Consider the following 16,420-nt stretch of genomic DNA (forward strand, 5'->3'; position numbering starts at 1 on the left):
TACTTTACTTTTTTTTTTCTTTGTTCCGCTTAAACTTTTAACAGGAATCCTCTTTCCTTTTTATTTCAGAGTCATTTCCTTTATTTTTTTTACACTTATCGAGTGTACTTTCCAGAGAACACTGAAAGCTGGTGGATAGGCAGACACGTCTTTACCAGAAATACTTTCCTCAGCCCGTAGAGAGCCGCGACCTCGTGTCAAGTCGATTTATCATGGTACAAAGAGTTAAATGTTGTCTCGAAAATGGTTAATATTTATGACCTAAAATATATACGGTATGTTGTATATTGTATAAATTTCAACGTTTAAATTCACTATTAAATATATGTATATATATATATATTATATCTGGTCTACTCCGGTGGCTTATACATAATCCCACACACATCAACATCTACATCAATATATACTATATACCATACAATAAACGTGAATTTCACCTCGGAGTGGTGTGAGGGGCGCGAGTGGTGATGGATGGAATTCGATACCGCGTGTTTCCAGGTTTATCCAAGTTAATTAGTACGGACGTGAAGCTTATATGGTAGGTATGAGGTACATATGAGGTTTATCGATGCTTATCGTACATACCCGTGAATGGAGATGCACATACTCATACTTAAACTCATCCGTCGAGGATACACCGATTGAAATAAAACTCACACACATTTACGATACTTTACTATATAATACTAAACCAGTAGACATTCATTTATATATATAGCAGTTAATTGGCGACGCCTCACCGAGGATTGGAGGCAGCAGTATGGCTTGTACTTCTCTTACTCCCGGTACTCGAGGTCACCGATAAGTGGCACGTAACTGCCTGTCGGAAAGATCAAGAGAGCTCTGCCGACACCGTGAAAATCACACTTTTTTATTATTAAATATTAAATATATCTCCAGTGATTAATTTTTAAGTTTTTACCATTCAGCATTGAGCATTAGATAGATTTTTATAGCAATTGAGACTTTGTTCATCAAATTTAGTATTATACCATTACTATTATTTCATTTATTGTTATTATCATTATTACTATTAATATCGTTTATAGCTACTTAAGTAACTTAACAATTATTGTATAACATTGTTTTATAGAAAGGCAAAAAATTTGCTTCTTGTATCACTTAACGCCAAATATGTATATTAAATGACCCTGTCAATGGCTATCGCTGTTGGGTCTACACAGAGAAAAAGGTTTACTTGAGCCAAGAAAATATTTTTCTTCCTAATTATTTTCTTGAGCGAAAAAAAAATTTTTTTTGACACTAGAAATTTTACTTATTCCAACAAAATTAATTCTCTTGCTTTAAGAAATACGTATCTCGGTCCAAGAAAATTTATTTAAGTCAAGAAAATCTTGTTTTTTGAGAAAATTCAGCCTCTTGCTCCAAAAAATTTAGTTCTTGATAGAAGTAAATTTTCTTGTCTTGAGAAAATTTCTCTCTTGTTCCAAAAAATTAAATATAAAGATAGAAGTAAATTTTCATTAATATTTTTATTGAATAACATGTCAAATGGGAAGATAATCATTTTTTTTCATTCAATATGTATAATTGCACGTTAAAATAATATAAAATGAGTATCATATATTTAAGAGAAAAATTTTCTCAAGGTGAGAAAATTTTTTTCTCAGCTGAAGTAGGTAGCGCTGCTTCCCTAAAGTATCTGAAAATCTTGATCAAATATAAAAATTTATTGTATCAAGTATTAATGATAATTATTAATAATAATTTGAATTAAGAAAAAATTACTTCTACCAAGAATAGAATTTCAAGAAAAATTTTTACTTCGGCCAACACAACTTCAGTCTTCCTTCAAGCACCTGAAAATTTTCTTGAGCCAAGAATTTTGTTCTCCAGTCAAGAAATTTTTCTTTCTGTGTATGTACAAGTAATAAATAAATAAATAAATTAGATTCACTTGGTAATTTATTCACAAAGATTAATTCCTCCCTCGCGAGATTTTTCGGCACGTCATCTGATTGCTCGGCTCTCGTTTTTCCGCGGGCGTGAAAAATCGATTCGGGTCTTATTACAAGGAGTTTGCTCTTGACGGCCTCGACGAACATTTTACAAACGCTCACACAGCTTCAGAGCAAGCTACACCATATGTGTGTGTATGTGTGTATTTGTGTGAACAGTTCCCCAGGCGTCAGATCGCCACCAGCACTTTGTGCTCCAGCTTCAGAGAGAAAAATGCGTAGGGTTTAGCCGGAGAGCGACCTCTACTTTTCGCCACTCCCTTTCTCTTTGAGAGAATCGTTTTCTCTTCGGTCTTTTCGATCGTTCTCCCTGTTTTTATCTTCCATCCATGTGTATCTGTATATTTGTATCTATAAAGCACATATATGAAGCATCGCTGCGGGCTGGTTCTCTCTTTGGTGCGTGACTCAGCCTGACCGTGTAAAAGAGCCGCCAGCCGTGCTGTGCTCTGTTCACTCATAATAACAACAATAATAATAATAACGATAATAATGATGATGATAATAATGGTAACTATAATGCTGCTACCCTCACAGAATTATTTAGAGATACTGATGCGTCGCCGTCCCCCGCTGAACTGCACACGTGCGAGGATACTTTCATCATCCACCCGGCGATAATAATCGAGCGGACCGTGACAGGGATTCTAAGGGCAGAGTTCCCCGGGACACCCTTGACACGCGTGTCACCCATTCACCTATAATACTACTCGCTTCCTCTATATCCACGCTCTTGTATTTATTGTGACACCTTTGGCAGGTACTCTTATAAAAACATCACACAAATACACAATGCGTGGTCTAATTAAGAGATTACATGCTACTCAGTAGGGTGGAGCGAAAAAATAATTTTTTTTAGCTTAGAAATAGAATTTGGAGCTTATAAAAACAAAATTTTTAAATTAATGAAAATTTGTAACTCAACATTTTGATGTGAGTGATTTTAATCTTTTGGTTTTATAGAAAATTCTTGATATTATCTAAAGTTAATTAAAATTTATGAACTGAAAAAAATTTTTTTCTATTATTACAATTAAAAAAAAATTTTTTTAATAACGTACTTATTTTTTTTTTTGTATTAGAGGGAAAATTGAGTTAAAACTAAAAAATTTAATAGATTATTTATTTCGAAAATTAGCGAGCAACCATAAAATTTTGATGAAAAAAAATCTTTTTATTTTTTTTTATAAGCTACAAATTTTACTCCCAAGCTCGGAAAAAAAATTTTTTTTTCGCTCCACCTTACTATAAAATAAAAAGCGAATAAGAGAATTTGTTTGATGATTTTAGACGAAATTGATAATGTACTACGAAACCTTGGTCACATGTATGCATCGATTATGGATACATAGAAGGTTTTATCAGCTGGGAAGCGTTAAAATAATAAAATAAACTCTCAGAAGGTCGTCACGGCGATTAGTGATTGAAAAACAAACCAAACTTGTCGAGTATGTGTTATAAGTGTGTAAGTATGAGTTTGTGTAGTAATTCTTATTCTCCTGGCATTCACATGTTATATTCCGGTGTGGGTATATGTATGGTACGACGGACTTCTTGCTACGCTCAATTACTCATAACTAAGCAAAATAACTCCGGCGGATAAAAACCCGTAGTTTGCTATTATTTATTATTATACAGGCAACCTTTTATTTAGTGAGTTATTTTTTTGCGGGTCGATTTTTTGTGGCTTTCTAAAGTTAAAACGCTCTAGGTCGGCCTATCCTTCAATTCCAAGTTGGCTTAAATTATAAGTTTATCATTCAAAGTCTTGATAATTTTTTAAAATAATTGGTTTCATCAGAAATACATTTACAAAATTTATAGATGTTAAAAATTTCATAAAGTTAGTCAAAAAAATAACCAAATTCCCTCAAAAATAATTAAAAAAATTTAACTGTCACAAAAAACCAATTCAATAAAATATAATAGCCAACTTTCAATTTCTAAGAAGAATTATTTCTCGAGTTCACAAAAACCCTAATCTAGAGTACCTAAGTAGAATTATTTTAGGAATTCCTGGTAACTGGGCTCGGTTCTACTACTACCAGCATTAACATTACTATTAATCCGTGTGGGAGTATGTACCACATATAGATCTATATAACAGTAGTAGCTGTAAAGAATATTGAGTTTTGTGAATGCAGGATGAAATGAACCGGACGCAGTGCCAAGTAATTTCAGAACGGTATTTCGATCGCACACGCGATGAGTATGAGCACTCATACAACTCGTACTCATGTATGTGTTGATATGTTCACATGTGTGTGGATATAATGGGAGTGTGGAGAATGGTACAAGCGGCGGTATGGTGGGTATATATGCCTATATACCTACGCGTAATCGCGTGCAGCCACATATGGGCATGTTATGTACGAAACACACCATACCAGCAGCAGCCAGGAGTAAATATATAGGTATACCCCGTACGGGACCTTTAGCTTGGCTGGTGAGTCGTAGAGTCGGGACGATCAATGACAAGCATCCTCTCTCTCTATCTTTCTCCCTCGCACAACCTCCTATCCAGTGAACCCGTATCGGGTCTGACGCCCATATTCCCTCTCGCTCTTTTGTTCGAGGCCCTGCTGCAGGCGACGCTCTCCCTCTCAATCAAGATAGACGCGTGAGAGGCTTAGCACCGTGAGGCGAACACGAGCGGTATAAATTCGCCGGCGTACATGAGAGTACGATCCGGTGAATGTGTGATGATGATGAGCAGGTCTGTGTGTGTTGTGTGTGAGAAAGAGGGCTTCCAAGAGACGGCGAGCAGAGACGTGGATGGAATATGGAGGATCGAGTGGAATGAAGTAGAGTTGCGAGAATTAAACCGAGTATGTATATGTATAGTGATACATACACACCGTCAGAGGAAGAGGAAGAGAGACGGGTGATAACGAGACCGGAGAACCGAACGGAGAACAGAGCACCACGATGGAGCACCCAGTTGAGTTTTGTTGAGCTGAGCTGAGCTGAGCTGAGTTGAGAGAGAAAATACCGGCACAGCCTGAGCCTGTCCGTGCCTCTGCTTCGGAAAGTGACTAATGACTAGCCGGCCGGACCTGCTGTCCTTTAAGCTCCCTCTTTATCTTTCTCTGGTACTTCCACTGGCCTTTCCACGCCACCCAGCGAGCGAGTGAGATCTGCACATGCACCACCAGCCACCACCGGGATAAATTTACGGGATATGTCGCCAGCCACGTTGTCATCGTCGACTGGTTTACCCGTAATAAACTCCCAGGACCTCCAAAATTATTCTACCAGTCTATCAAAAATTCTACGCTCAAGTTACCGCTCCTTTTTACGGCTACACTACTACCGAGACAATCTAGATTTTTTAGTCTGTACAGTTATACGCTCGATGCATTCGAGCAGAATCAATTATTATGTAGTTTGGTTTTAGAAGAAGAGATCTGTTTATTGGAGCGATGTTTCGATGAAATTAAAGTTATTGTATTATTTACATTAGTAATAGATCGTTTTTGAAAAATTTCTATATAAAAAGTACACAGAAAGAAAAATTTCTTGACTGGAGAACAAAATTCTTGGCTCAAGAAAATTTTCAGGTGCTTGAAGGAAGACTGAAGTTGTGTTGGCCGAAGTAAAAATTTTTCTTGAAATTCTATTCTTGGTAGAAGTAATTTTTTCTTAATTCAAATTATTATTAATAATTATCATTAATACTTGATACAATAAATTTTTATATTTGATCAAGATTTTTAGATACTTTAGGGAAGCAGCGCTACCTACTTCAGCTGAGAAAAAAATTTTCTCACCTTGAGAAAATTTTTCTCTTAAATATATGATACTCATTTTATATTATTTTAACGTGCAATTATACATATTGAATGAAAAAAAATGATTATCTTCCCATTTGACATGTTATTCAATAAAAATATTAATGAAAATTTACTTCTATCTTTATATTTAATTTTTTGGAGCAAGAGAGAAATTTTCTCAAGACAAGAAAATTTACTTCTATCAAGAACTAAATTTTTTGGAGCAAGAGGCTGAATTTTCTCAAAACAACAAGATTTTCTTGACTTGAATAAATTTTCTTGGATCAAGATAGGTATTTTTTAAAGCAAGAGAATTAATTTTGTTGGAATAAGTAAAATTTCTTGTGTCAAAAATAATTTTTTTTTGCTTAAAAAAACAATTAGAAAGAAAAATATTTTCTTGGCTCAAGTGAACCTTTTTTTCTGTGTAAATTAAAAATTTAATTTGATACTTATTTAGTTCTGACAATCTTCAAGAGGAAAAATTAAAAAAATTTTTACAATTTAAACATTGTAAACAATTATCAAAATTTTTTAACATCTCTAATAAGAAAAATCAAAAAGAACAGCGTAAAAATAAAACCAGTTCACAACATAAACAAAAATAAAACCACTGATAAAAATCCAAGGTTCGCAGATTTATATAAACAAAATAATTCCTTGACTCACCTTATTATGAGGCAACTGCGTGGGTACATACAAAGGCGGGTCTAGACCCGGACTCGTGACAGCATGACGCCCGATTATCCTGTCCGCTGGTTTTGCGTCGTATCCTTCCGGCTGTCCAATGTGGAACCCCTTGCTCTTGACCCAAAATCTGAACTTGCTGTTCTCCGCGCTGTTCACCTCTTCGCCTCGCAGCGTACGTAGAATTCTCCCATACTTCTTAATCGTTATCGTTTTGGTCTTCGCCAAATCTCCGTAAGTTTTAATCACCCAGGGTTGGTACGCGTTGTACATACTATCGTTCTGGAACTTGACAGGCGAGGGTTCCGACTGAGCGAGTTTCCCAACATAGGGCATCCCCGGACTAGGTACCACGCCCGGAAAGGGGATACTGCTGCACCCATTAGCATTATTAGGAGCACTTTTATTGTCAGTTTTTCCACAATTTGAACCAAAACCATTCATTTTTCCATTTGCTGGTGACACAACTGCTACTGAAGAAGCTGCTCCTGATCCTGATGAGGAAACTGGAGCTCCTGCTGAGACTGGAGCAGTTCCAGACAGCGAACCGCTGGTCATGTTGGAGATATCCAGGTAGGACACAGACGAGTTCTTGTTGAGATTGGTCGCATTTCCAACGAAAGTCGCCATGTAGGGAATGGTTGGAGGCATCGGACAAAGACTTGTCGGCACGGACCAGGGCGAGGGTGTCAGTACGTTGAACCCCCCGCTGATATCGGCCTCACTGACGTGACCGACGTTGACATTAACATTGACATTAGTGCAAGCTGGACTGGCGACAGTGACAGCGACAGGTTGGGAACTTTGGAGCGGACTTTTTCCTCTGGACTTGGAACCGTTCCTCTTTCCGTGTCCTCCTTCAGTCGTGTTTGCTGAAGAATTAGCATTAGTTCTGGCAGCCAATCCACTCCGGGACTTTTTAGCGGCTGGCTGATCATCTCTGGCGCCCAACGAGTTCAGATTACCGTGGGACGGATTGTTGTTGTTCTCCGAGCGTGAGCGCTTGCTGGGAGCCGGATGGTGGGACGCGGTGGGATTGTTAACTGGTACACGACGACGCAAGCCCATAGTCGCGCTGGCCATTGTTCCACGGAATTAAGGACTTGACTCTGACTCGAATCCCACCCGATTCGAGAAATCTCCGAGTCACTAATCGACGAAGATTCTATCAGCGGCTGTTCACACTGAGTACACTGAGTACACTGAGCACCATCCACCGGATCTTTGTTTTTTGGCCTGTCTTGTGGGTTCCCCGCTTCATCGGTTCCAAGACATTCCTTCGATTCTCACAAGATGGCTTTATCCGGTTAAGATAGCCTGTAACAATAAATGAGAATTTTTAATTTAAACGTCAGGAAATTCTGCAGAGAAGATTAAATGTTGGCGATAGTGATGAGAAAAATTAACTGAGCAGTTGCCGATTACACTGCTTGGAAGGTTTAAATGGAAGGGGTGGCTCCCGTTAATGGTCCGCTCGCTCAACAGCGTCGAGAGCTCTATAATAGCGCAGGAGCGTTTGTATATCTATAGAAAGCGGGAAAGAGTGTGAGTGGCTGGTGGCTGGTGGCTGACTCTACTTTGGCGCTGGATTTGGCTCGGTTGGTTGCAAGCGAATATAAGGGGTGGATACTGGATGCTGGATGGTGATCCGCGTGAGCTCTGTTCTGTATTATATATTTTGTAGAGGGAAAATAGAACCTAGGGGGTGATTATAAACCGCGGGAATATAATGTGTGGAATTAAACCCAACAAATTGGCTCTGACTTATTAAATAGCAAGTGTCAAAGGGTGTCACTATTTTAGTAATCCTGGATTCTCTTAAAGTTGGTACTTAGAGAAATCGAGCACAGTTATGATACATTGAAAAAATTTCCGGAGTGAATACCTAATTTTTTTTTTTTTAATTAAAAATTAAAATTTGTTGTACGTTTGAGAATTACAAAATTCGTATTCAGAATTTTAAGAATAATTTATTTAACATTTTTACTTAGTTTGATGTAATTATAATAATTTATTTGTTAACAAATCATAAAAATTGCCATGTTAGTTAATTTTAGTAGCATTATAGTAATGAATTTTAATTAATTAAGTGTAATAATGTTAATTTATAATTTTTTAGAATTTATCAACAATACAAAAATAAAATAATCTTTTTGAAAATATTTTTTAATGCTCCAAAAAAATAAAACTTTTTGGAAAATATAAGTAATATTTACAAACAGAAATTTATAAATAATTTAGGATATTTAAGAGTTACTTTAGATAAATAAAAATTAATTTCAGTCTAAAAATTCCGTACTTGAATTTTCACAGATTAAAGTTCATTCTTTAGCGGTGGGAGTGAAAATTTACTCCCGATTTTTCACAGTATCTCAGACCTGGGACTGGGAAAATCTTGTTTACCCTGGCAAAGCGTCCCGACGTTGTAATTACGAAGCTCCCCCGCTTTCCAAGGAGTAAACGACTTCTCAAGGTGGATATGGATATAAACCTCAACTCAACTCCTTATCCCTTGCTCTTGGATATGTATATGTATACGTATATGTATATGTAGATAGAAAAGAGAATAAAGGACAGAAGACAGAGGAAGTTCCTCGGTCGGTGGAATGACACTGTCCCGGTTGGAACGAGAGTCAAAGTTTAACGAGCGCCCTAAGGCGGATAAAAATTTCGCTTCGTTAAGACGAAACGGTTTCTTAAGGTGAGAAAAAGACTCGACGACAACGAGGAACTCTCTCGGCTTAACATTCGCGCAAATTGGGGAACCGGTTCGTTGACACCCAGCTCAAAACTCTCTCGGGAATTTTGCAGCTTGTGTCTTTTAAACCTCCTGTGTCTTTGTCTTTTATCGAAAAATGTGTATGTAAGTGTGTGTGTGTATGTGTGTGTGTGTGTGTGATTGTGTGGGTGGGAGTATCAGGAACGTCAGAAGCTGTTCTGTTTCGGATAGTCACTTTCAGAATTTCAGAGCCAACTATAACTATAACTCAATAACTACTCTATATCTGTTCCGGGCGTGTACGAGGATGAATAGTACTCTACTTTACTCTGTTCGGTGCTCTGTACTCTGTGCTCTATACTCTTTACTCTCGAATGAATTCTCCTCTGTCTCGGTGCATACAGTGCATCACTATACACTATACGCCGTACGATATATACCATACACTATCTGGTACAGAGAATACAGAGTATTATAAAGGCCTGAAATTCGAGCCGTAAAAGCAATCATGGTTCGCGCGTCGCTTGTCAGAGCACCGAAATAACTCGCTTTTTTCCCGGATGCTTTTACCCTTTTTCTAGCATGATCGATCTTCGCTCGTCATCGCGTTTCAACTTTTAAAACCACATATAATTATACGTTTACTTTCGTTGCTTCCGACATAAATCGGGTAAAAATATATCGTCGTTTTAAGAGTTCAATCAATTTTTAAGATAAATTTAAAACATTATTTTGGCTCTCAGTCAAATTTTGAAGGACTGAGATTTTTGGATTAGTCTTTTTTGACCGAAAAAAATTTATACAAACTTAAAATTTTTTTAATCAATTTTTTCAATTTCATGTTTATAATGTTCAAAGTCAGTAAGCAAGATTTATGAAAAACAGCGGACAAGATCAATCTTTTCTGATTTTTACAGAATTTTCTGAACAATACTTTTAAATAATTATTTCAAGGATTAATAAATCCGATAAAAATTTATTATAAATAAAATATTAAATTACCAGAGTTTATTTGGATGTTTGATTATTTAAATTGAAGATATCGTGACTACTGTGACACCTTTTTTAGAAGAACTTTTTTGAAATCTTTTACAGAAGCACAAAATATAATTAATTTTGTTGAATTTCTCTGAACAAAAATTGAATCTTACTTTACAAACTATTTTTATTTTAGTATTTTACTCTATGCTTAGATTTTATGTTGAAGGAAACTTAATATTTAGTTGAAAATATTGTCGAAAGGGAAAAGTAAGTCCTACCTCTTTTTTATGACCCCGGACACTTGGGTCACACAAAGGACTCTTTTAATTTTCGGAATTGTACATATATTTCAGTAAAACATCTATAATTTTACGATTCTTAAGGAGAGGTTTAGACCTCATTGTAAATGTTTCCTATTAGTTTTTAAGTTAGTACCAACCGACTCTTCCATGCGTAAGGACGCTTCTCGAAAACGTAGTCTTTGAAATAAAGACTAAATATATGAATGTTAACCACTCTGTATTTCATTTATAAATATAAAACTTAATAATCACGATTACTTATCCATAACTTCCAAAAAATTTTAAGAAAAAGTATTCGTATTAATCAATTTAAAAGATTATTCAAAAAAAATGATCAAAAAATCGGTTTTCGCAGCCTAAGTGCGTATAAGCCCTTAAAACTTTCACGGAAAAATTTTTTTCTAAGCCAATAAAACCCTCCTTACTCCAAAAACCAGAAGCATGTTTAAAAACGGGATTTACGCCTAAGAACAAGGATTTTTTTCCCTCACCAAAAACCAACAGACTAAGACCCCATAGATCTTAAAACTTGGAGTAACTTGAAGACGCAAGCCCTGGACCGTAGACAAAACCCAATGGAGCCAATCCCCGTATTCTGGGCAAGATCTAAATAATTTATAAACACACAATAGAGTCAACATCAGCGACTTGGTCCTCGGAGCGGCGGCCCGTGACAGTGGGGTCTACATAACAGTCGGTAGCTCCTTCTCATTCTTTGTCTCGCTCCGCTTCAGGCACTGCAAGATACGAGTAGTTTTAGTGTCACGTACACTACTCTACTATATATATAATAATATATATAGTATCCTCTATCACACAGTTTGCTGAGCACACGGGACGTATTATGACGCGAGCTAGTTCTCATACACACTACACTCTTGTCGCCCATTTATATCACCACACCCACACATATGTATCTGTACATTTTATATTGTTATTATTATTATCATTATTGTTATACTGCTGTGCGTTAACATATATGTAAGCCGTGAACGCGACCACGAACGAACTGTGGTGTCACGCTACGTGCTTCCTGCCTACTCACTGATATGCCGTGACAAAAGACTCCTCTACTCGTCCACCCACTACACCCTCTACTCGCACAACACCACCTCTTTCTCTCTCTCGTTCTGTTAATAATACGAATACCCACTCGTGTGATCGCAATAACAAAATTATCGACTGAATATTTAATGCACTCCAATTGTGCGTTCCGCATATAAAAAAAAAAAAAAAAAAAAAAAAAAAGTAGATCAATTGGAGAACATTTAAAATTTGGAAATAAATTTGTTTTAAATGTGAAGCTCCGCTATTTTTTGACAGAAAAAATTAAAATATTTAAAGATTGTTTTGAAAAATTTAATTTTTCAGTACCTTAAAATTTTTTTCTTGAAGAGAATGAAAAATTAAACGAGAAAAAAAGAGTGATAAAATTGTAATTTAAAAGTTTTTTAAGAATTTTTGAAAAATTTTTTAGATACGTTAATTTTTATAATTTTTTTGAATTTTTCTAGATGAAAAATTAAAATACTAACTAATTTTATTTGTATAAAAATATTACCAAAAAATTTTGTAAAGTTAAATTAAAAAATTTAGTGATTATATTAGTAAAAATAATTCCTGAAGATTAAAATGACATTAATAAAAAATTTTTTGAAATGTTCGGTTAAATATACTCCTCTATTTACCGCAAGAAGCTTGAGTAAAAAAGAACGAACCATCCAGTAAATAAATAATAAATAATAAAAAAAAATGTCTGGAAACACAGAACTGCAATTGCAAGTACGACAGCGACTGCGGAAACGAATGTGGAAAAATAAAATATTAAAAGGTTTAGCTCTACCATACTATAGGTTAACTTCGCGGGGAAAACATATTTCGGAGCAAAAATAACAGCAACAGTAACAACTGTTGGTGAGAATATTCTGTTCCGACGTTTAACACGGCTGAGTGAGCACAGAAGGTACCAAGGTCGGGTTGAGCTGAAAAAGCCAGCACACACCCTTACCTCGGTTTAGTTTTAGTGCCCATACATAACATGTAATATATATATACTGTACCCGATATGCTGTACGGTGTGCAGTTAGACGATTTTCGCGTCGAGCTCGAGTACACGGACCGGCAGTAAATTGAATTCCCAAACGGGCGGGTGTGTTGCGAGTTCCTGCTACGAGTACGATAGAGCGAGAAGGAGAGACGCGTCCCGTGCCGGGCACCGGAACGCCACACTGTACAACCTACAACTCCTATCCCGTGTGTTTTCTGTTTGTTGTAACCTCTATATGCACCTTTTCTATCTTCCTATCTTTATATCTATCTAGAAATCTACCAATCTACTAATCTATCTATCTCGTTACTTGTTTTGTCTACCTCTGCTGGTCGTTTAAGACACGAACTAAACAAACCCTCGATTTACATATCAACTCATGGAAAAGTCTACTGATGTTTGCTTTTGTTCAATAGAAAAATTTTTATTCAAAGCAGTGATAAAAAAAATTAGTTTGATTAAAGAGAAAAAGACTGTAATTAAAAAGCTAATTTTATCAAATTTGATCATTTAATCAAGCTAAAAAATTATTGAATTTAAAATTTACTAAAGATAAACTCAAACTGATAATTTTTCTGCTTGAATTAAAATGAAAAGTTCTTCAAATAAAATTTATTTAAATCAAAAAAAAATTTCTAATTTTAAAAACTCTTCTATATAAATCAGGCTTGCAGCTAAGAATAATTACATCTCTTTTAAAATGCCTAATTTCACCATTGCCACCTTTGAGCACTCTTTTATTGTATCCAGTATTGGTTTATGGCAAAAATTACCAAGTGATATTATTAACTTCCATTCCTTCGAGAGCTTCAAAAATAAAGCGTTTGAATTTTTTCTCAATCTTGAAGTATCAAGCAGTTTGTAATTCTATTACTTTGGCTTGTTTTAAGTGACTAATATGTTACTCATATAAGTTATTATACACTGAGAAAAAAAAATACTTTTATTAAGAAAATTTTCTTGATACAAGAATTTATGTGCTTGAAAATTTTCAAGAATATATATTCTTAGCTCAAGAAATTGTTAAATTGATTGAAATAATTTTTACTTAATTTAAATAAAGCTATTCTTTTGTTTATCTATTATCCAAAAATAAAATATTGATGTTCTTCTCTTCAGAAATTAATAATTAATAATAATAGAATATTTGATCGTCAGCGAGTTTCTTGAACCAAGAAATTGTTAATTGAGTAAAAGTATTTTTTTTTCTCATCTTATTTAATGTTTCTGTTTTACTACTCAATTACACTTTTTAGTTATTAATCATTAATTGTACTTAGACATTGTAAAATTTGCCACTCGGCTACGCCTTGGTAAATAAATTGAATAAATAAATAAATCAAAATAAAAAATTCTTAATTTAAAAATTTTTTTACTTATTTAAAGACATTAAAACTCTTTAAAATTATTTTCTGACTTCAAGAATTATTTTCTTGATTAAAATCAATTTTTTTGTTAATCTACGCTTCAATATTGATTAAATTAAAATGATTAAATATAAATTAAATAAAGACATTAACTAAGTTAAAAATAAAATGATTAAGAACTAATCAGTATTCCATAGTATTGGTATTTCGAAACCAGTTGGATACCCACTTTTCCTATTATCCTCGGTTTCTCAGCTCACAATCTCGTTAAATCGTTCTGCACTGTTTTGCATTAATTATCCCGTAGATTTTAGCTTAATGTCCCACAGCTGCCGGTACTTTACTCTGTACTCTGTCCTCCTTTAAATTCATAATAATAACAAAGTCTACGTCTATGTCTCTTTACTTATATTGTAGAAAGAACGAAAACCAGAAAGAGAATGAGCCATAAAAAGGTAAAGGGAATTTGATAAAACTACCGGGCATTTTACCCGGATCATTGTCTTACACCCGATAATGGATTCTTTTATGATGAAAGCCCTATGATTGCACCTACTCACCAAGAGCGAGCTGAGCCAAGGCGAGAAAGGATATCCCGAGGGTTCACGGATATCAAATAAGAATAAGAAGAAAGGAGGAAGGTCGGACACTGGTATGGTATACTAATACTAATACTCATGCCGTCCAAGTTAACGACTGGCTGTAAAAAGTAAAACGAATATTATTATATCCGAGCCGACTGGTAATGTGTTATGTATGTAATATATTATATATAAGTCTCGTATCATGTCGATAGCGGATATACCAGCTACTGGCTACCAGCAGTCCTAGTCGGGCTTAATAAAATAAAGAGGAGAAAACCCACCCGTATAAGTGTCTGATAAGGATTTCCCATCGGATTCCACTCGCGGTTCAGGAGTACATGTTGATGTGTGACGTGTGGGTGATCCGAGTGTCGTAAACGAAGGATCAAATAGAAGTGCCAAGTACGCATAAAACAAAACCACTATATGCTGCTAACCTGTGATGTATATCGGCACTTTAAGTCAAACTCGTGAGTTAATTAAACCACTACACGGACATAGATAGCTAGCAGAGTTATTATACCTATAACCAGTACTATATTATGTACTGGTGTTATTATTACCGAATTATCTGTGCAAAGAAGTAGTTACGACTCATGAGCTTGGTTTTTTAAAAATATTATGTTGTTTTTTAGGGAAAGTTAGTTTTTATTTAATTTATTAAAATGTAAAATAATTATTTTTAATTAAATGACTTTTAAATTTAACTTAAACATTAATTTTTAGGGTAGAAAAATAATAAATATAAATGAAAATTAAATAATTGATTTATAAAATAACGAGCAACAAAATTTAATCATTAATTATTACACAGTTATTATTGAATTGCTTTAAATTTAAATAGCACTCAAAAAATAATTGTTAAAATTAAGATAAAAAATCTTGGGACACACAATGGGTTAATAGAAAATTGTAAATAATCAAAAAGCTAAAAAATTGTTTGAATGAATAAAAAAAAGCATTTGACAATTAACATCCAAGTTTTTTGGATTTAAACTAATTTTTGACTACCAAAAATCGATAAATAGTAATTATTTATTACAGAATAATTATCTGATTAAATGACTTTCAATGTAGTACTTGAGCATTAACTGTCAAAATTAAAAAAAAAAAAAGTTGACTTTAAACGCCCTTTGTTGCTGATTTTAAAAAATTAATTTTTGACCACAAAAATCAATACTCGGTAAAAAATTGAAGGAAATTAACAAACTTGCCTCTACTAGAATGCAGTCCACAAAATAAAGAGTTTGAAGTGTTGAATAAAACTTATCAAAGTACAATGCACTTGTAAATTCAAATCACAATGTAGTATCTTAACTTGTTGTCACTGAACTTTGGAGCTTTGTATTTAACAACACACATATCATCAACACAAGATACTTAATTACCGAATTTTAGAGTAAATTGAGTAAATAATTAACGACAATACAATAAAAAGGTATGTCGAGTAAAGGGGTAGGTCACCCGCGAAATTGTCCCGTGAAGGTCGAGTGATGATTTGACAGGTGTCACTTGTCTGGTTTAGTAGCACCTTGGTATCCGCGATAAGTTAACTTCTTATTGAGAGAGAAGAGCTCATGGAGGAATGGTGATACTGGCGATGGTTTGTTGGTTTGACGGTCCCGGCGGCTCAAGGGGGGTTTATACTACTAGGCGAGCACGCGCTGAGAGACCTACAGAGGGAGCCAAGGATATCCGAGCGAGACAGAGAATCCCAACGAGTGGAGTAGAGTCTGTAGTGGTGTTGGCGGCGACGGTGACGCCGAGGATGTGGATGTGGATGCCAGATCGTGGAGGGGCAGAGCCAGAGCCAAAGCCAGAGGAAATAGCGCCGGTACGGAGTTCAGCACGTGGAGGGGACGAATAGTTTAGTTTTCTCCTTCTCTCTTCCTCCAGAGTATTATATCAGCTTTCAGCTTTGTCAAGATCACTTTTGTATATATGTATATATGGGTATGGTATATATGTATGAGACGAG

General features: G+C 35.1%; 1 protein-coding gene across 3 annotated transcripts in view; it reads right to left on the minus strand.

Moving 5' to 3' along the window:
* LOC123259414 overlaps positions 1 to 16,420 on the minus strand; it is a 93,884-nt gene that overhangs the window by 36,628 nt on the left and 40,836 nt on the right. For 2 of the 3 annotated variants that reach the window (XM_044719922.1, XM_044719923.1), the window contains one exon: positions 6,425 to 7,759. In XM_044719922.1, the coding sequence (XP_044575857.1) occupies positions 6,425 to 7,525 (1,101 nt within the window). In that variant the 5' untranslated portion in view covers positions 7,526 to 7,759. Of the gene's footprint in view, positions 1 to 6,424; positions 7,760 to 10,935; positions 10,954 to 16,420 lie in introns of those variants that run through there. The other variant, XM_044719924.1, reaches the window with a different exon arrangement.

This window comes from Cotesia glomerata, linkage group LG2 (assembly GCF_020080835.1).
Source record: "Cotesia glomerata isolate CgM1 linkage group LG2, MPM_Cglom_v2.3, whole genome shotgun sequence".
NCBI lineage: Eukaryota > Metazoa > Arthropoda > Insecta > Hymenoptera > Braconidae > Cotesia > Cotesia glomerata.